General features: G+C 39.2%; 1 protein-coding gene and 1 pseudogene across 3 annotated transcripts in view; both read left to right on the top strand.

The window, feature by feature from the left end:
* Window positions 1–436: 436 nt before the first annotated feature.
* The window catches only part of ZNF800 (zinc finger protein 800), a 26,668-nt gene continuing 5,770 nt past the window's right edge, over window positions 437–21,334 (top strand). The window contains exons 1-4 of one of the 3 annotated variants that reach the window (XM_007446000.1): window positions 437–1,099; window positions 1,589–1,707; window positions 6,812–6,907; window positions 20,150–20,293. In XM_007446000.1, the coding sequence (XP_007446062.1) occupies window positions 1,647–1,707; window positions 6,812–6,907; window positions 20,150–20,293 (301 nt within the window). In that variant the 5' untranslated portion in view covers window positions 437–1,099; window positions 1,589–1,646. The remainder of the gene's footprint in view (window positions 1,100–1,588; window positions 1,708–6,811; window positions 6,908–20,149; window positions 20,294–21,334) is intronic. The other 2 variants (XM_007446001.1, XM_007445999.1) reach the window with 2 other exon arrangements.
* LOC103084071 (tubulin alpha-1A chain pseudogene) lies at window positions 13,508–14,817 on the top strand (annotated as a pseudogene).

The following is a 21,334-nucleotide window of genomic DNA, read 5'->3' as shown; positions in this document are numbered from 1 at the left end:
TTCGGAATCACCACGATTTACGGCTTACGCATTTGCCAAGCCTTTTCCTCCAGTTCCCTCCCTTGCTTTTCCAAGCCTCCCGTTTCGGTTCCACCGAAAGAAGAAAAGCGATAGCAACAGTTTGGTTGCCCAGCAGCCCGTCTCCCGGGCGCAATCACCGCACCAGGAGCCTCACACCTCTCGGCCCGCGAAGCCCAGGACTTCGGCTCCCAGTCCGCCGGGGACGTGCGGGAGTACGGCCGCTTCGAGACCCGGGCCGCGGTCCCGCGCCACCCGCCCCGGCTCCCTCCCCGCGCCCGGCCGCAGAGCGTCGCCACCCCACCGTCGGGGGCGCCGGGCTGGGCGCATGCGCGCAGCGCTCCCGGGCGTGCCGGCCACACTCCCCCCACCCACTCCGAGAGCTTGTCACTTCCTGCCCTCGCCCCATCTCCGTCCGGGGTCAGTCAGTCGCTCCCTGTCGCAGCCGGCGAGTCTCTGCTTCCCCCTTCCTATCCGCTCCGCGGCGGCAGCTCAGGCTCTTCGTGGAGGGGCAGACAGAGAAAGAGAGAGACTGACTTAATAAAGTTTCCTGAAACAACAACTATCACCAAAAAGAGCTCAAGGCGGGGGAAACCCCCATCCTTCCCCGCCCCTCTCCAAAAGCCTGAGGGACCGTCGCAGGTGGAGCGGCGCTGGGGGGGAGCCGGGCTCCGGCGGCAGCCGTTGCCCTGGCAAGGGGCGCCTCGGGTCCTGCCCGCTCCCGTTCCGGCTCCTTTGGTGGCGGCGGCAGCGGCTGCGGGGCGGTACCTCCTGTCAACTGCCTGCGCCCGCGCGCCGTCAGCCCGCCCGCCCAGCTCCACAGCGCGGAGGGACGCCGTGAGCCGCCGCCACAGCCGTCGCCTCGGGCCGCGGAGGGACGTGGTGAGCTGCGGCGCTTCCGCGTCAGCACCGGCGGGGAATCTTTGGGAGCGCGTCGGGCCCGAACCCCGGCCCCTTCGCTCGGTCCGCCGAGGCTGCGCCAGGTGGGGCCCGAAGCCGCCTCTCACGCCAGGCTGTCCCCGCGGCCGTCCGGCCTGCCTTCCTTCCTTCCGCCCGCCCGTCGGCCCGCCCTAAGAGTTCAGTAAGTTGGGCGCACTTGGTTGGGGGGACGGGGGTCCAGCCGGGGAGACCCTGGCGCACGTGCGTCGCGGGAGGGCGCGACGTGGGCCGGCCGCCGGCGGGAGCTACACCTCGGCCGCCCGGCCGCCGCGCCCCCCGCCCCACGGGCCCCGGCGCCGGCCGTGCCCGCTGCGCTCCGCGCCTCCGTCTCCGCGCGCGCCCGCCCGGGAAGGCGAGGCCGCCACCACCGCCGCCGCCCGCGCAGCCGGCCAGGCCCTTGCCCTGCGCGCCCGGGGCTGCGTTTCCGGGTAGGGCGATGAACCTGTGCGGGAGTTCGGGCTGAAGAAGCCTTCGTGCGTTTTTCTTTTTCAGTTCGAGAGGAGAGTGCAGGGCTGTGGAGGGCAAGCGGAGGGCAAGCGGAGGGCGGGTGAGGGGAACGTTTCTGGAAAATGCAGCCAGAATCCCCCCAGGAAGTTCAGGCTGAGTGACGGGTTTGTGCTTCTTTCAACAGCCAAGCCGCAATGAAGAGCTTCTTACAGTGAAAGGAAAGTAGGTCGCGCCCACTGAAAATGCCTTTAAGGGACAAATACTGTCAGACTGACCACCATCATCACGGATGCTGTGAACCAGGTATACGCCTTTCTTCAGTTAGTTTGCCCTCCACCAGAGCCACTCTGCCTTCTGTTTTCTTTTACTTCTCCTTACCTCCTGCCCAAGAAGACTTTCCTAACTAAGCAGGCTATAATTTCCCCCAGCATAAAACCAGTTATGAAGCTAAAAGCTTGTACAAACAAGAGATCTCCCCTGCTTGATCTCTTAAAAAAAAAAGTATTGCAAGTGTCACCTTAAATCTTTTCCACAAGATCAATTACTCAATCCCCTTTCCTTTTCTTTCAAGGCAGCCTGCAGTTAGTAGTATACCCTCATGCTCTGTGAATGTTTAAAACTGAAGAGAAAGGAAAAAAATGGGTAGTAGAATACTGGCATTTATCTTCGAGGAAGCTGTTTCATGTAAATTTTTAAAAACTAAAAGTTTCTCATGCTTTGATAGTGCTTAAAGACAGAATAATGCTTAAACTTAAAAATGAGTTTAGTTTGGGCTAAGAAAAGTTTGCTGAAGTCAACTTGTTGGAAGAATCAGCTTTTGTTAAGTGGCACCTCTTAAAGAAATTTCTTGGACAGAACACATTGTTGCAAAATCTGAATAGGTAGAATACATAAATATTTTTAGGATATTTGTTCAGTGGAACTCTTTTGAGTTGATTTTATGAAATGAGGAAGTTGCTTTTTGAAGTCTCATGAAGAGTATTACAGCACTTTAATAAATGTGATATATAAACTCCTATTAGTTTCTCTGCTTATTAGAAGTATGATGTGTTTTGTCACAGACATTTAGAGGTACAGCTTAAAAAGGGAATCCTTGAATACACAGTCACTAAACCAACTAAGGGCTCTTCTGTTACAGTTCAGAGGCAGTTGTTTATCATTATTTTTGACCTAAAAGTTATTAGGACTTTTTAATACTTTTGCTTGTTTTTTTTGTTGGAGTATTTTAACTGCACTAATGTACTTGGTTTTGTCACAGTAGAGTTCATGTAAAGTAGAGTACTTTTTTTGTATAATGGGAAAAAATGGCAGTGGTAAAAGGGGAAGAACTATTTTCGGAACACTTTGGTACACATGAGAATAAAATTTGTACTATGACCGTATCCCCACTGATTTGCCGAAAATAATACCTCTGCTAGTAAAACAGGCAATCCCAGGGTGGAATCCAGTGTTTATTCAACTGTTCCCTGATCTACCTACCTTTCACCATCCTTTCTGCTGCATATTTTGTATCTTTGAAGTGATGATATATCACTTAACGTTTTGCCGAATGTTGAATGGATTTTGCTAGTTTTGAAGTAGAAAGCTGTGAATGACTTCTTATACTTGTGTTCCACTGTCTTTTTATTCCATTTTTTTTTTTTTCTGAGAAGTCATTTGAGTTGCATTAGTTAATTAAATCATCATATTAAAACTTCTTTTTTAGGAAGAAATTTATTTGGTCACTCATTTCTTTATTTCTTTGACAAATCTTTATTGAGCACCAGTTAGGTGCTAGGCACTATTCAAGGCAATGGGGATATAAGTGGTGAACAAAACAGATAAGCTCACCCCCTCATGGAACATTTGAGTGGGAAGAGATAGACGTAAGTAAACAAGAAAGATAATTTGTGACCATACCTTATTTATAAAGTATATATTCTGGTAATTAAAGTTTTCTAGATACTTTAATGTCTTTTTAAAGAGGTTTTCCAGAGTTGAACTTTTAAATATGTGTTGGAACTTTTCTGCTGCTTTTTCTCCCTCATTAACACAAATTCAGATAAGTTGCATTAATTGAAAAATGTCAACTTTATTTTGCCAGGAACTTTTCCCATGCAACTTATTTTTCAGACTGTCATGTCAAAAGTGGTTGGTATTTCTTCGCTTTCTTAGTTAGAAGTAAACACTTTCTGATGATTTAGTTCAGTGGAAAGCCAAAAGTTTAACTTACAGGGTAGTTAATTGTCATTATTTCAGAGGAAGGTATGGGCCAAGTGGGAGGATGTTTCCATTATTGAGAGGGATATGTTATGGTAGTTTTAAAAAGAGGATGCCCTCAGATGGAGGAAAGACGGTGACATGATGTTTGAGAAGTTCTTTTAATGAGCTCTCCCAAGAGGTCTGGCCTCCTTTGGATTATGAACGATAGGTGAGTTCTGAGTGAGAGCAGTGTGTTCCTGAGCAGGTCTTGATAGGATGGATCAATTTGTATTGAGGGGTGGTGTTGTAAGTCTATCAGTGTATGTAAAATATATTCTTAGTTATGTTTTAAGAAAGTTTTTTGTTAGAGAAATTTTCAAATGTTCAGAAGTAGAGAGAATGGTATAAGGAACCTGATGTAGCCATTACACAACTCCATCAGTTATCAATATGTGGACAAGCTCTTTTGATCTGTATTCTCCCCTCCCCACAATTCCCTTCTCCATCCTCCAACTGCTCCCCTACTCTCTACTGTTTGAAAGCAAATTTCAGACATCATAGGTAGAAGGATATTTTAAGGGGCTTATTTTAAGGTAGGAGAGACTCTTAAAAAAGTAGGTGTTTTATTCTGGGAAGTGTGTTCTTGGAAGGATGTAAAGAAAGGTGTTAACTTCTGAGCGTTTGTGTTTTTTGGCTGGAGAGAGATGCTGTTTTTTTCCTGAATGGTCATGTAACCTGATCTTGGGAGGGATGTTAGAAAATGTAAGAGGAAATTTTATAAAATACTAACATATGAAGTTTTTTCAGAAATGAGAGTATGTTTTCATGAAGAAAGAAAAGTTCCTTACAAGGGGACCTACACAGATGTGTATACCAAATGAATGTGTCCACTCATAACTGAACTAACCCTGGGGTTATTTTGAATGGTATCTCAGGATGTGTATGTAGTCTGGTGGTACCAGTGATGGTTATGGGTAACAAAATTTTGCTCTAGCTTTGAAATCAGATGTTGTTATGTGGAAGTGGAAGTTAGTGTATTACAGGAAGTTTTCTGGAGCATGTATCTAAATGAGGAAAGGGGGCTCTAAGGAGAAGTTTCCATTTTTTTCCCCCATATTTCTCCCTTATTCATTACTCTTTTTTTCATTCTTCCTTTCTAGAATTCTTGTCACTTAGAGAGCCAGGCCTTCGAGCTGTTTAGTTCTTTAAAATTGTATAACTTCTACCCTATCTTCTGTAGTTGTTATTTTTTATAATCAGTTATTGGTTGTTACAGTGTATAAATACTGGAAAGAACATCTAACCTAAATAAATGATATCATCAGTCTACTTACAAACTTCTACTGTTGTTTCTCTAAGGGGTTGCATTCTACTTCTCTTAGACTTTGGAAAAGATTTTTCAGTTTTTGGTGTCAGGAAGGCAGTTGATTTGTAGATTATGATGATGATGGTGCTAGAACATTTATTGAGCTTTTACTATATTCCAGGCTCTGATTTAACCAGGTACCTGCATTAGCTAATTTAATCCTCACACAACCCTATGATTTGGGTACTTTTATTATTTGCATTTTAGAGATGAGAACAGAGAAATCAGAGAGTGTAATTTGCCCTAGTGGTATCTAGTTATCGGTAGAAAAAGAATTTCAGCGCAATCAGTCCAGGTCTGGAGTCTTCTGTTCTTAACCACTGCAGTTAGTGCCAATGTCAGATATTCCCAAAATGAGTTGTATTTGTGTGTATGTTCTTAAAAATACCTCAGAGTTTCTCTTAAAATTGGGAAAATTTTGCTTAATGGAATGATTTGGTCCTGAGACATAGTTCCTCCCCTTTGTGTACACTGAACTTTAAGAGTTGAAACCAAAATGAGAATCTAAGGCTGTGTCTCTACACATAGCCTAGCAGGCTTTATCAGACAGCTAAATGCTGTCCAAGCCTGGGCCCTGAAGCAGTAGCAGCACACATTACTGCAGTAACCCTCCTTATCTTCTCACACTGAGCAGATGATGGTAAAATATCATCTGGGTTAAGACGGTAAAACATTATAACATATTGAAAAAAAAGAGGTAATTAAAATGACCAGTTTTTCTCCACCACAACTATCTCTTTATTTGATATCTGATGGGAAACTTCAGTTTTCCTTTTCAGTTACCTTGTTTCTTATTACCATAATCTTATTTATATTATATGTTTATACTGCTACTCTGGGAATTTTGGAAAGCAGGGATGATATAGACCTCTGTATATGAAAATTTTTACTTTTACAATGGGAATATTATTTTTATTTATTATAAAAATGCTTACTTTCTAAAGTGCACACTTCCAAAAGCCCAGGCTAGTGAAGTGTGAGGCAGAAAGTGAAAATCACCCCTATAAGCCCACCCCGATGGAAAGAACCATTGTTAAATTTCGTTGGTATCCCATCAGACTTTCTGTGTTTATATTAGCATTTATACATAGACACACACATATGTTAAATTTATTTCTTTCTGTAGCTACTGAAATATATATTAATATAATTGAGGTCACATTCTATAACCTGTTTTTGTTGCTTAGCAATGTAGTATTGACATCCTTTGTTGTCAGTACATGTAGACCTAGCTCATGCTGTGTAAGAGCCGTGAGAGATTCTGTTGTATGGATATTTCATAGTTTATTTAGTCTGGTTCCTTTTGAGAGACTTCTAAGTTGTTTGAAATTTTTCTCAATTATTTACAGTACTGCAGAGAGCTGCAGTGAACTTCTTATACATCTGTCGTTGTGCACTTGACCAGTTCTTTCCTTAGGCAGTGGTTTTTGAGTTTTGCTCTCTTAATTGCCCAGAGAGCTGTACTAGATTGTCCAGAGAGTTTTGGAATGGTTTATGAGGTGTGGCTAGGTTATCATTGCCCTAGAATTTTGGTTAAATGTAGTGGTTCCTCTTCAAGGGGAAAAAAAGGCAAACATGACTAATATGTACTAACTAACACCAAAATAGTAAGATCTTTGCATTTGAACTTAATGCATAGTCTCAGTAGCCTTAATTTCACCTTGAATTGAGAAAAATTTTAGTTACATTTTTCCCATTATTTCATTTTGCCTTACAAAGATAATGGTGGAGTATATACAAAAAAGTGTGATTGTCATTAACATGATTATAGCAAACCATTGTTTTACTTCAATAGTAAATGATTTAAATAAATAACCCTTTTTTTGTGGGGATTGGGTTGGGTGTTTGTCTTCCATGTAGTTTATATCCTGGAACCTGGAGATGCTCCTTTGTTACAGCAACCACTACAGACATCCAAATCTGGTATTCAGCAAATAATTGAGTGCTTTCGATCAGGTATGAATGTTTTAGGATGTATTTTCAATCTTCACATAGTAGCTAAAAACTACCTAGAAATCCTTAGAAATAATTTTTTAAAAATAAAATGTATACATTGGTTTTCTTTACAGAATACTTTTAATTGTCATTTTTAAAAAGTGGATGAGTAAATATTGACTTGATAGAGATTCCTTTTCAGTACTATATATTATATACTAATTTAAAAAGTATTTAGTATGGTTTAAAGAAATATGTGGTATATTTGCTGGCAAAGATTCATTGTTATTTTTTGGCATGTTCTTTATAAACTCTCAAAGGACGGTAGTAGATTATACAGGGTCTTTATGAGCTTTGACAGAGTAGATTATTTACTCGGAATGTCTGAGATGTCCCTTGTTCTAGATTAATTACTTTATCATCTCTGTTTATGTGACTCACCATCTCCTACCTAACCCTGGAGTTTCAATATCTTTAGTAGAGCACAGATAGAAAAAAGATTATTCCAGCCCTGATATTTAGATATATTTGTTTAGCTTTTCTTTCCATTAGATTACTATAATAATGGATATATAATAAGTATATTTGTGCAGTTACAATCCAGTGCTCTAAAGTAGGTGTTGCTCACTAAGTATAAATGGTTGAGAACTGTTAGAACTACAGTGTTCTGTAAAGTCTTAGGTTGCTGTGATTCTTATGATCCACTTGTCCACTTCTTGTGGATTTGGCTTCTCTGACATTGCAGGCTATTAAATCAAATATGAACAAGCAAACATACATGACTGATGGACACCTAAGTGGTGGGCAATTAAAGGGTTAGAATATCTTTTGTTATTATTTTAAAGCTTATTATATCGTAATGAAAAATTTCTGAGATTCAAAGAAAAAGATAATTTATATGAAACCATTTGTTTTGTATTGAGAAATTTTTTGAGGTGCTTGTTTTTAAATCATTTAAAAGGGAAGTAGTATCTATTTGATTTACTTTAGGATTCTAAGAAGTAGATTGTTCTTTAATCTAAAATAAAGTTAATTTGAGTCTAAGATTCATTTCTTACACTTGTCATCTGTAGTCCTTATGGCATTGCTTTTATGTATATTTAAATCAGTAAGTATTTCGTGTATACCATATGCCTATGCTTAATGTTGGATGGTGGTATAACGTATTTTACTGTGTTTTTTGTTGTTTTTTACTTTTGATAATTGACCTTGGTAAACAGAAATAAATAATACGTCAAATTCTCCTGTGGTAAATACAATTAAAATTTTTCTAATTAGAGGCAGTATTTAAATACGTTTCTGGCATAACAGAAGAATGGTTAGTTTTTATTTGTAGTTAGAGTTTCTGTTAGCTACTTTTAGTATAGATATATAAATTCTTTTTGTTCTTTCTCATATCATGGAAATGAAGGTAATAGCTTCACACTTAGTCATATTCCTTGCTATAGGTTTCTTTTTTAAAAATTCATAATTTGGGATTTACGAAGTTATTTTATACTGCTTCAGTTTATTATAGTGTTATTTGATTAGGAAGTTAGAATTGTTTCATTTACTTGTGCTTTGTCTTGTAAAAAATACCTTCTCAACAAGCTCCTGTACCCAAAATCTATATATTTTTTTGACTTTGGAAGGTGAATATTTAAAAAGGAAATTATGTGTTTTTTCATTGCACTGTGGTTGTATCTGTTTTCTGTGTTTACTCTTTCTTTACAAAGCTGAAGGAAAGGGACTGTGAAATGGGTAATATGTTCTTTCTTAAATGTCCCTGGTAAATTTGCCTTCTGAGTTTTTTTTTTCCCCCAAGCAAATTTTGAAAATACTATAATTTAAATTCTCTAAGTACCCTATCATTTAAATTAGAGATGATTTAGAAATATTGCTGAATGGTACAAAGAAACTAATTTTGGATTAAAAAAGGAATTCTTTTACTTCATTAGTGTATCTCATAGCTCAGTAATTCTGATTTCCTCAAGATAGTAATCTCTTAACGTATCTGGATAATCTCAAGTCTCCTAAGGTAGCTCTTCTTTAGCACTGAGGTATTTAAGCCTTGGCTGACTGAAACCTTGAGAGGATGAGCTGGAAGTTTGGGCCTCATGACTTAGGGTCTAAGATCCCTTCTCATCCTGAGACTCGTGTAAGTTTCTCCCGGTCTCACTCTACTCCCAAGCAGCCCCTCAATGACTCATCTCTTTCTAGGCTCTTTCCATTACAGCTGGGTCACACACATTGCATTTAAAGAACAGTCTTGGTGGTGTTTTGTATCTGACAGGTATTTGAAGATAGAACTTTGAAGTCTATGCTTTTGCTCTTGTTAACCTTCAGAGGCTAAACCAGGTTGGGCAGTAGTAATGTGTTAGGATATCTGCCTTTGTCTTCAAGCTCAAGATAGTTGTCTTCAGCTCCGGTATCAGCTTTGCTTAAGGGATTCATGGTCTCCTGCCTAAACTGGGCTCTCTTTGGCCTGGTATTAATTCCTACCCAAGCTGGAAGTTTGTAAAAGGCTGAGGAAAGAGTTGAGTCATATTTTAGGTCTACCAACCCCATGTGTGCTGTACTGACTGCTTGACCAGTTTTGACTCACTTTCTTTGCTTCACACTTCAGCTTTTGCTTTGGACTGTTTTCCTGGCTTTAAATTACAAATACTTCTCAACCTCTAATCTCTCTTTATTTCTATCTGCTTAACTTATAATCTGAATAGACTTTTCTTTTTGGAATAAGTGGTTTAAAAAAATAATAAAGAGGTATAAAAGGGTATACAGAAATACAAAAGTGTCTTTGTTCAGACAGCACAGCTACATGGTTTGTGTCTTCTTCTAGAGACCTTCTACGCACATATGAGCATATATTCCTCACTTTCTTCCTAATACAAGGAGTAGCTGACTCTGCATAGTTAGGTATCTTTGGTTTTTTAACAGTACTTTCCACTGTTGTTTGACATCTGTCCATAGATAGATAACCTCATTTTTTTTTAGAAGGCTGCCTGTTTTGCCCCTACCTGCAGATTTTCTACTCTGAAATCCCTGATGGTTGGGTGACTTGAGACATGCTATTTGCTTTGAATCCTGGCGTCAGGTACTACCTTGACTGTGCCCTGCCCTTTGCTCGAGCCTTTCCTTAGTTGTGTCAGTCCTTCCAGGATCATGTCTGTGACTTTTTGTCTTCAAATTTCCCTCGTATCTATTAACTCTTTTAAAGAAATAGTTGATTTACAATGTTGTGTTAGTTTCTGGTGTACAGCAAAGTGATTCAGTTATATGTATATATTAATTCTTTTTCATATTCTTTTCCATTTTAATTTATCATCAGATACTGAATATAGTTCCCTGTGCTATACAATAGGATCTTGTTGTTTATCTGTCCTCTATATATTAGTTTGTATCTGCTAGTCCCAAACTCCCAATCCAACCCTCCCTCTGTTAACTTTTATATTAGCTTCCTTCTTTTCCCAACCTCTCTCCCCAAACGGAAACAAAATTTTAAATAACAAAAAAGGTGTACTTGCATGAGGTATTTATAAATAATTGATTAATTGAGCTTAATATTCTTTCTTAGTCGCTTAGTCTTCTGGTAGAGGCAAAGGAGCTGTGGAGTGCCCTAAGTTTCGAAGCAGAAAAATGGGAAATTGTCCAGTATTCATAACTGGTCTTTAATATGAAGTTGACATCTTTTTTTGAATTCTTGAAATATATATTATCTCTTTTTACAGTATTATACTGCTGATTCTTCAACATTCACCATGGGTGTGAACTGTGCAGGTCTCTTTTTTGCGGAGTTTTTCAGTAGTAAATATTAGAGTATCAGATGATCCTTGGTTGATTGAATCCAAGGATGCAGAAGTGAGGATATGGAGGAAGGGAGTATAAGGAGGACTGTAGGTTTTATGCAGATTTTTGACTGTGCAGAGTGTTGGCATCCCTAACCCCTGTGTTTGTTCAAGAGTCAACTGTATTATAGAAAAAAGATTCTACCTATAGAACACATTACTACTATTTGCAAGTAGCATCTTTTTTGAATCTTAGGGAGGAATAAATTGCAGTGAAAAATGAGAATTGGCTTTGTGTGATGTTTGCTGTTGTCATTAATTAAATTTAAGTTTGGTCATTTACTTTCTTAGAAGAGTTTTTGTTTATTTTTTATTGCTTAAAGCAACATTTCTTGGAGTTAGTGTAAGCTATGACTGGATGGTGATGCCTCTGTCCTGGAAGTGTGATTTATCAGAGATACATAAGATAGTGCCATATTATATGATGGATTTTTTTGTTTTTTTTTGTTTTGGTTGATACATAGCAACTGTAGGAAGTTTTAAATCAGACTGCATATTTTGGGGATGAATAAGAAAAATGTAGATTTGTTTTATTTGTTGTTCTTACATTCATCTTCAAAGCATCTCATCTGGGGCTGTGTTCCTAGGAGAGCAGCCATTTATATTAGGGAATTTCTCAAGGGCGCAGATCATATCCTTCACTTCTCATGTCTTCAGTGAATAACATTGTACCTTGTATTTAATAGGTGTTCAATAAATGTGTGTAAGACTAAACGAAAGATTCACCAAGTAGGCACTAAAATAATTTTATTCTACTTATAAATTTATTGTAGTATGTGGCAGTATTCCATAATTAATCTAGTAATTTTTTTTTTAACCAGCCTTTGTAGGTGGTGGTTTTGAGATAACAATTTCAATTTTCCTAAGTTTTCTTACGTTAAGGATGATCAGTACGAAATTCCCTTCGTACTGGTCTTGGCACTCAGGAGGTATGACATGAGTTACAGATTTGCTTGCAGTGTTGGGATGATATTGTGGTTAAACAGTCATCCTAAAGAAACTGAGCTCATGTGTGAGTCAACAATAAAGCATGCAGTATACTATTTAAAAATCATTATTGCTGCAACTTGTCATTGATCAACATATCAGTATATTAAGGGAGAAAAGGAAAGTTTATCTTTGTCTAGCACTGAAGAGTTAGAATTAATATTATGTCATGTCAACTGACTGCCACCGAACCTAATGTAAAATTGAATATTGATTCCTTTTGAAAATAATTTTTTAAACATTTTTATCAGTATATACAATGTGTTTGGCATTAATTGATAGCACAGGAGAAACCCTTGGTGAGGTTTAACTAAATTTTATTGAGCATCCATTATGTGTGATAATCTGAAATATTCATGAATTAGTTAATTTCTAGGCATCAAAAGCTTTCCCTTTGGAGGGCTGGTTTTTTGAAAGATACTGATTGATGATCTATGTAAGCAGTATGTAAGCAGTACGTTATCTAAGATATCTAAATTGTCTAAGATAATTTAAAAACCTAAGGCAAGAAAGAGAGTTAAATATAGGAAAAGGAATAATTAGGGGTAAGGCAGCGTGGCTCTCTCTCTCTCTCAGGGTTAGGAGTTGTGGAAGAACTTTTGTGGCTGTCTAGATGAACTTTCGCTGCTGTCTTGTCTCATGTTTCAGGTTGTAGAAAGTTTTAACTGTTGACAGAGGCACAGTTGGTTGGCTGTGTCTAACTGTCATTGAGCAAAGCAATCAGAAAAAGGTAGCTGATTAGAATAAAGCAGTTATGTCCCCATGGGAAACCAACAAAACCTTAAATGGTAACTGAAACTAACTTAGGGAATAACTTTTGCCTGTATTTATGGAATGAGGACACATCTTATTTTTCTCATTTGGAAAGTATGTAAGCAGAATTGGAAAATCATTCAGGTCCCTTTTTTGACTTTCTGGTCAACTTTACATAGACTTAAAAGAAATCTTACTTATAGGGAAGGTTTTCTGAAACATAGAGAAGGCTCTTCAGTATGTCATTTAACAAATGCCCATCAGGCCTGGTCCTGAAAGCTGGGAGTACAGTGGTGAGCATCAAAGATATCTTCTCTGTCCTCTTAGAGCCTCCAGTTTAATGGGGATACAGAAAAGTAACTAATTACAAGATAGTGGGGTAATGTAGTATAGATGTATAGGGTGCTCTGGGGAATATAGGGGAAGAATTCTTTTTTTTTTTTTTTTTTGCACTACGCAGGCCTCTCACTGTTGCGGCCTTTCCCGTTTTGCAGAGCACAGGCTCTGGACGCACAGGCTCAGCGGCCATGGCTCACGGGCCCAGCCACTCCGCGGCATGTGGCATCTTCCCAGACTGGGGCACAAACCCGTGTCCCCTGCATCGGCAGGCGGACTCTCAACCACTGTGCCACCAGGGAAGCCCGAGGGGAAGAATTCTTAACAAAAAACAGGAGGAGTCCGAGAAGGCTTCCTGGAGGAAATGACATCTAACCTGGAATCTGAAGGATTGCTAGAAGTGAGCCAGACCAGGGAAATGAGAGAATGTTATAGGCAGAGAGACAAAAACATAGCTGAAGGCCTGAAAAGTAAGTGAGAGAGAATTTGGTGAATTCAAGGACCTGAAAGAATTTTGGTATGCTTGGATCAACACAACTGTGTTTGTATATGTGTGTGTGTGCATAGGTGACGTAAGGGTGGTGGAGCATTTGTGATTGATAAGTCAGGCAGGTCCTCTTACATCGACTGCCTAAGAGTCGCGCTGTAAGAAGCAACAACCTCTCCTCCTCCTCCTGTCTGCCATCTGCTCGGCAGCCGCAAAACAGCAGCTATCATCTCCATCCATGTTGGCCAGGCTGGTGTCCAGATCGGCAGTGTTTGCTGGGAGCTCTGCTAACTGGAACACGGCATCTAGCCCGATGGCCAGATGCCAAGTGACAAGATGATTGGGGGAGGAGATGACTCCTTTAACACCTTCTTCAGTGAGACAGGCGCTGGCAAGCATGTGCCCAGGGCAGTGTTTGTAGACCCGGAACCCACGGTCATTGATGAAGTTTGCATTGGCACCTACCGCCAGCTCTTCCACCCTGAGCAGCTCATCACAGGCAAGGAAGATGCTGCCAATAACTATACCTGAGGTCACTACACCATTGGCAAGGAGATCATTGACCTTGTCTTAGACCCAATTCTGAAACTGGCTGACCAGTGCACAAGTCTTCAGGGCTTCTTGGTTTTCCACAGCTTTGGTGGGTGAACTGGTTCTGGGTTCACCTCCCTGCTGATGGAGCATCTGTCTGTCGATTATGGCAAGAAGTCCAAGCTGGAGTTCTCCATTTACCCAGCCCCTCAGGTTTCCACAGCTGTAGTTGAACCCTACAATTCCATCCTCACCACCCTGGAGCACTCTGATTGTGCCTTCACGGTAGATAGTGAGGCCATCTATCATTTGTCATAGAAACCTTGATGTTGAGCGCCCAACGTAATACTAACCTGAATAGGTTGATAGGTCAAATTGTGTGGAGCCCTGAATGTTGATCTGACAAAATTCCAGACCAACCTGGTACCCTATCCCCTTATCCACTTCCCTCTGGCCACATATGCCCCTGTCATCTCTGCTGAGAAAGCCTACCATGAACAGCTTTCTGTAGCACACATCACCAATGCTTGCCTTGAGCCAGCCAACCGGATGGTGAAATTCGACCCTCTCCATGGTAAATACATGGCTTACTGCCTGTTGTACCATGTTGGGACATGGGTCCCAAAGATGTCAGTGCTGCCATTGCCACCATCAAGACCAAGCGTACCATCCAGTTTGTGGACTGGTGCCCCACTGGCTTCAAAGTTGGCATTAATTACCAGCCATCCACTATGGTACCTGGTGGAGACCTGGCCAAAGTACAGCGAGCTGTGTGCATGCTGAGCAACACCACAGCCATCGCTGAGGCCTGGGCTCACCTGGACCACAAGTTTGACCTGATGTATGGCAAGTGTGCCTTTGTTCACTGGTACGTGGGTGAGGGCATGGAGGAAGGAGAGTTTTCTGAGGCCCGTGAGGACATGACTGCCCTTGGGAAGGATTATGAGGAGGTTGGTGTGGATTCTGTTGAAGGAGAGGGAGAGGGAGAGGAAAAAGGAGAGGAATACTAAAGTTAAAGTGTCACAAAGGTGCTGCTTTTACAGGGAAGCTTACTCTGCTTTACACATTGAAAAGTTGTGGTCTGACCAGTTGATTTGTTCAGACATTTAGAGAAGAGCTAACACCTGTCCTTCTCAAACTCTTCCAAAATATAGCAGAGGGAGGAACACTCCCAAACTCATTCTATGAGGCCACCATCACCCTGATACCAAAACCAGACAGAGATGTCACAAAAAAAAACAAAACTACGGACCAATATCACTGATGAACATAGATGCAAAAATCCTCAACAAAATACCAGCAAACAGAATCCAACAGCACATTAAAAGTATCATACACCATGATCAAGTGGGGTTTATTCCAGGAATGCAAGGATTCTTCAATACATGCAAATCAATCAGTGTGATACACCATATTAACAAATTGAAGGAGGAAAACCATATGGTCATCTCAATAGATGCAGAAAAAGCTTTCAACAAAATTCAACACCCATTTATGATAAAAACTCCAGAAAGTAGGCATAGAGGGAAGTTACCTCAATATAATAAAGGCCATATATGACAAACCCATAGGCAACATCGTTCTCAGTGGTGAAAAACTGAAACCATTTCCACTAAGATCAGGAAGGTTGCCCACTCTCACCACTATTATTCAACACAGTTTTGGAAGTCCTAGCCACAGCAATCAGAGAAGAAAAAGAAGGAAAAGCAATCCAAATCAGAAAAGAAGTAAAACTATCACTCTTTGCAGATGACATGATGCTATACATAGAGAATCCCAAAGATGCTACCAGAAAACTACTAGAGCTAATCAGTGAATTTGGTAATTTAGCTATAAAATTTGGTAAAGTAGGATATAAAATTAATGCCTAGAAATCTCTTGCATTCCTATACACTAATGATGAAAAATCTGAAAGAGAAATTAAGGAAACACTCCCATTTACCATTGCAATAAAAGGAATCCAAATCGGAAAAGAAGAAGTAAAGCTGTCACTGTTTGCAGATGACATGATACTACACATAGAGAATCCTAAAGATGCTACCTGAAAACTACTAGAGCTCATCAATGAATCTGGTAAAGTAGCAGGATACAAACTTAATGCACAGAAATCTCTGGCATTCCTATACACTAACAGAACTAGAACAAAAATTTCACAATCTGTATGGAAACACAAAAGACCCCGAATAGCCAAAGCAATCCTGAGAATGAAAAATGGAGTTGGAGGAATCAGGCTCCCTGACTTCAGACTATACTACAAAGCTACAGTAATCAAGACAGTATTGTACTAGCACAAAAACAGAAAGATAGATCAATGGAACAGGATAGAAAGCCCACAGATAAACTCACGCACATATGGTCACCTTATCTTTGATAAAGGAGGCAGAAATGTACAGTGGAGAAAAGACAGCCTCTTCAATAAGTGGTTCTGGGAAGACTGGACAGCTACATGTAAAAGAATGAAATTAGAACACTCCCTAAAACCATACACAGAAATAAACTCAAAATGGATTAAAGACCTAAATGGAAGGTCAGACACTATAAAACTCTTAGAGGAAAACATAGGCAGAACACTCTATGACATAAATCACAGCAAGATCCTTTTTGACCCATCTCCTAGAGAAGTGGAAACTAAAACAAAAATAAACAAATGGGACCTAATGAAACTTAAAACTTTTGCACAGCAAAGGAAACCATAAACAAGGTGAAAAGACAACCCTCAGAATGGGAGAAAATATTTGCAAATGAAGCAACTGACAAAGGATTAATCTCCAAAATATACAGGCAGCTCAAGCAGCTCAATATCAAAAAAACAACCCAATCCAAAAATGGGCAGAAGATCTAAATAGACATTTCTCCAAAGAAAATATACAGATTGCCAACAAACACATGAAAGTATGCTCATCATCACTAATCATTAGAGAAATGCAAATCAAAACTACAATGAGGTTGAGGTATCACCTCACACCGGTCAGAATGGCCATCATCAAAAAATCTACAAACAATAAATGCTGGAGAGGGTGTGGAGAAAAGGGAACCCTCTCGCACTGTTGGTGGGAGTGTAAATTGATACAGCCACTATGGAGAACAGTATGGAGGTTCCTTAAGAGACTAAAAATAGAACTACCATATGACCCAGCAATCCCACTACTGGGCATATACCCTGAGAAAACCGTAATTCAGAAAGAGTCGTGTACCACAATGTTCATTGCAGCTCTATTTACAATAGCCAGGACATGGAAGCAACCTAAGTGTCCATCGACAGATGAATGGATAAAGAAGATGTGCCACAAATATACAATGAAATATTACTCAGCCATAAAAAGAAATGAAATTGAGTTATTTGTAATGAGGTGGATGGATCTAGAGACTGTCACACAGAGTGAAGTAAGTCAGAAAGAGGAGAACATATACTGTATGCTAACACATATATATGGAATCTAAAAAAAAAAATGGTTCTGAAGAACCTAGGGGCAGAACAGGAATTAAAAACGCAGAGGTAGAGAATGGCCTTGAGGACATGGGGGCGGGGAAGGGTAAGCTGAGACAAAATGAGAGAGTGGCATGAACATATATACACTACCAAATGTAAAATAGATAGCTAATGGGAAGCAGCCGCATAGCACAGGGAGATCAGCTCAGTGCTTTGTGTCCACCTAGGGGGTGGGATAGGGTGGGGGGAGGGAGATGCAAGAGGGAGGAGATATGGGGATATATGTTTATGTATAGCTGATTCACTTTGTTATACAGCAGAAACTAACACACCATTGTAAAGCAGTTATACTCCAATAAAGATGTTAAAAAAAAAAAAGATTGATGAGTCAAGGTTAGCCCCAACTCGTTTTTTTTGGGGGGGGGGGTGCTTACTGTGCATAAATATATGCTCTCTACTGAATATAACTGTGTAACTGGGACTAGAGAAGAAATTGATACTGTTTTTGTTTTTTTATGGTTGATTGAGAGAACCTGATTTAGAGATGCAGTTTTACGTTTTTACAAATAACTTTTTATGTATAACTTCATGTTGTACGTTCTAGTTATATCTTCAGTAGAATTCTTAAGCTAATCCTAGTTCAGATTATTTCTGTGTCCCTCTTCAGTCCTTTTTAACTACCTTTAGAGACAGAATTGAATTTGTAGTATGCGTCTAGCTGGTCTTTTAATTTATAATTAAAGTGCAGAATTTTCCCATGTTTTCTTCCGTCTGGTAACACACCCACCTACACTTACGGAGAACTATATGTAGATCACTTGGAGAGGTTTATCTAAAGTGTTTTTTTATCTTCAGCCTACCTCTCATAGTTTGTCAGTGACTTATGAGATTAACTATGAACTAAATACATTAGCACTTTATTGCAATATATTTTGTAATGTGAAATAAACTAGAGAAGTGTGTGTGTGTGTGTGTGTGCGTGTGTGTGTGAGAACTTACTTTTATACAAAGTATAATACCCAAGCTATCCTCTGAGTCTTTAAAAATGTGTGTTTTCTGATTTTGCAGTAGTATGGTCTAGTGGACCAAATTAAACCTTGAGTTGGATTGGGAAATAGTAGAAGTTATTTTATATATATATATATATATATATATATATTTTTTTTTTATCAGTAGAAACCTGGATTTATAATTTAGTTCTTCTAGAATTTAGGTTCATATTTTCTTTCATAATTCTCCAAGATAGGTTTGGTTTGTTTGTTTTAAAAGATGAATAAACCAAGGTGCAAAGATTATATAGCCCTTTAAGGTCACATGACTAGGTGATAATCAAAATTGGAATCTCTAAAGACTTAGTAAAGTTCTGATAATGTGGTAATCTTGTTGCAGTAGAAATTTGAGGGCTGGCTTGTTTTCAAAATGATAAAATGCAACATGATGATTAGTACAATAATTAAATATAAACAGATTGCATAAGATTGAATCAGAAATGCTTAACCTTTATGGATCCTACAGTATTAATTATGCTAATGAGATGGTGTTTATTCTCTAGTAGTCTTGGAGCTTAATAGTCACGCTTGTTGAATGATGGAACACTGTGCACCTAGATAGTCTTAGGTATTTTTCAGGACGCTTTTTTTTTTTTGCGGTATGTGGGCCCCCCACCGCCGCGGCCTCTCCCGTTGCGGAGCACAGGCTCCGGGCACGCAGGCCCAGCAGCCATGGCTCACAGGCCCAGCTGCTCCGCAGCACGTGGGATCCTCCCAGACTGGGGCACGAACCCGTATCCCCTGCATCGTCAGGCGGACTGCCAACCACTGCGCCACCAGGGAAGCCCTCCCTTCTTTAATTTAAGTCAATATTATTATCATTTTTTGAGGAAACCAAAGGCTCCTTAATTAGTGAACACTGCAGATCACTTTTGTCAATTTACCTGTGTCAAAGACCTGTAGGAAGTAGTGACAGAAGAGCTTCTATTTGTGTTTTATTTTAAAGATTTAAAGAGTGCTTGTTGCTGTTTATTTTTTCTCTGCCTTTTGATCTTCCATCATAATAATGCTTAGATTCTGTAGATCAGTGGCAATTCTTCAACGAATATTTATTGAGCATTATTAGAGCTGAACACTTTGTAGCTGTAAATAAGGCAGGCTTGGTCTTGGCTGCCTTGGAATTTATAATCTAGTGGAAAAGACAGGCTTTAAAGTAGTAATTATATCAATATTTAATTTATTGCAATTAGGGTGAGTTTTTGAGGGAGAAAGGCTTTGAATAAATTTCTAGTGGTATTAAGAGACCTAAGCAAAATTCAAAACTGTGGACAAGGATTCTTTACTCTCACACTGAATGGCCATAATCCCACGTTGCCCCAGAACCCGAAGTAATGTAAGCTGAATTTAAAAAGAAAGTCACAGACAATCCTGTGACACAGTTTTGACCTTCTTTAAGGAATCGGGGAAAGTGTATTACTCATGTTTACTTCCTAATGTGAAAGAGAGCTGGAAGAACCAGCCAAAAACTTGGGTTGGGGTGGCATTTAATTCTTCTGTTCACACTCCAGGTCTATTGAATCAGAATCTCCAGGAGTGGGTCATGTACCTCTTTATTCCTCGGTCATCGTGATGGTCAACCAGATGTTGGAACCACTGTTAAGATAGCCCAGGAATTGATTGGCTGTTGAATTAGAAAAAGACCATCAATTTCAGCTGTCCTAATATCCAAATGATAGTAGAATTTTGCTTAGAACTTAGTTTATAACTTAGTTCTGAGTATAGTGTGGTAGACATTGGCAATGCCCGTACTTTGTTTTTAAAGAGTAAAACTGCACCTTTGGATTGTCAACAGTGGTTGCCCAGTTTAAAACTGCATGTTAAAGTTACCTTTTGTGTTAAGTTTTCCTTTCTTTTTTCCTTCAGGAACTAAACAACTTAAGCATATTTTATTAAAAGATGTGGACACTATTTTTGAATGTAAATTATGCCGCAGTCTCTTCAGAGGATTACCAAATTTAATTACCCATAAAAAATTCTACTGCCCACCAAGTCTCCAGATGGATGACAGTAAGTTTTATTCATATATTCAATTATGCATTTTGCTATGTATTCTTATACTACAGCTATACATTTATGTTAAAATGGTATCGATGTCTAGTTACAGATAATTTAGTGATAGAGAATAAGATAAAATACTTGACTCAATGTTATATTCAGTTTCTTAAATAGATACTTTCATATCAGTGTTTTCATTTGGATTTTGCTAAAGATATATGAGGTTAGATTTTTGAGTATATTTGTATTAAAGTATTGGATATATTTGAATGTTTATATGGACTATACAGTTTATATCCAGGATTTTTGTAAGTTAAAATATTAATGCTTGATGAGGGTGTTGGTATTTTTCCTCCTTACTTCTTAAAAACTTGTTACCAGATATGACTCATCATTTACTTAAGATTCTCCTTAAGTAAGTGAGAAAGTTGGAAATAGAGCAAAGAATGAGTAAATGAGTTGATTTTTTTTGGTAATTGTAGAGAGCATTAAAAAATACTTGTTGATCTTTCTAGTGTTTTCTGGGTCTTGATTTGAAGATCAGTTTTAGTCTCAGTGAAGTTTATTAGATAAGTCATTTTATCAGAAATTAGGTTGTGTTATGGGCTAACCTGAGATCTGAAATAGCTTTGTGTGATAAAGGCAGGTAGTAGCCTAACAAAGTCTTTGTGGAACCAAGTGTTTGTTGAATTAAGCATATCGGCTCAGTATGATTAAGTTGCAGTATATATAATGGTATTATTTTCTTGCTTTAAAGAATAATGTAAATTCCTTAAAATATTTTAATAAGTAATAGGTTACTTTCATTATTTCTTGTTCAGGGATTTAACTCTTGTGGACTTACAAAATATAGAATTTATTTTGTTAGCTTGATATTACAGTTGCATTATGGATTTTGTGCATTTTTCCGCTTAACCTTATTGGGGTGGAAATGGAATGCAGAGCTCCAAATATCAAAAGTACTGCTTTAATTATTAGCATGAAGCTGATTTAAAGTATATTATAGGACATAGATGAAACAGAAATTTCATATTTGTCTGGAAACTTTCCCTA

The sequence above is a fragment of the Lipotes vexillifer genome, unplaced genomic scaffold (genome assembly GCF_000442215.2).
Source record: "Lipotes vexillifer unplaced genomic scaffold, Lipotes_vexillifer_v1.1 scaffold156, whole genome shotgun sequence".
Classification (NCBI taxonomy): Eukaryota; Metazoa; Chordata; class Mammalia; order Artiodactyla; family Lipotidae; genus Lipotes; species Lipotes vexillifer.
This window is presented reverse-complemented; position numbering and strand designations above follow the sequence as displayed.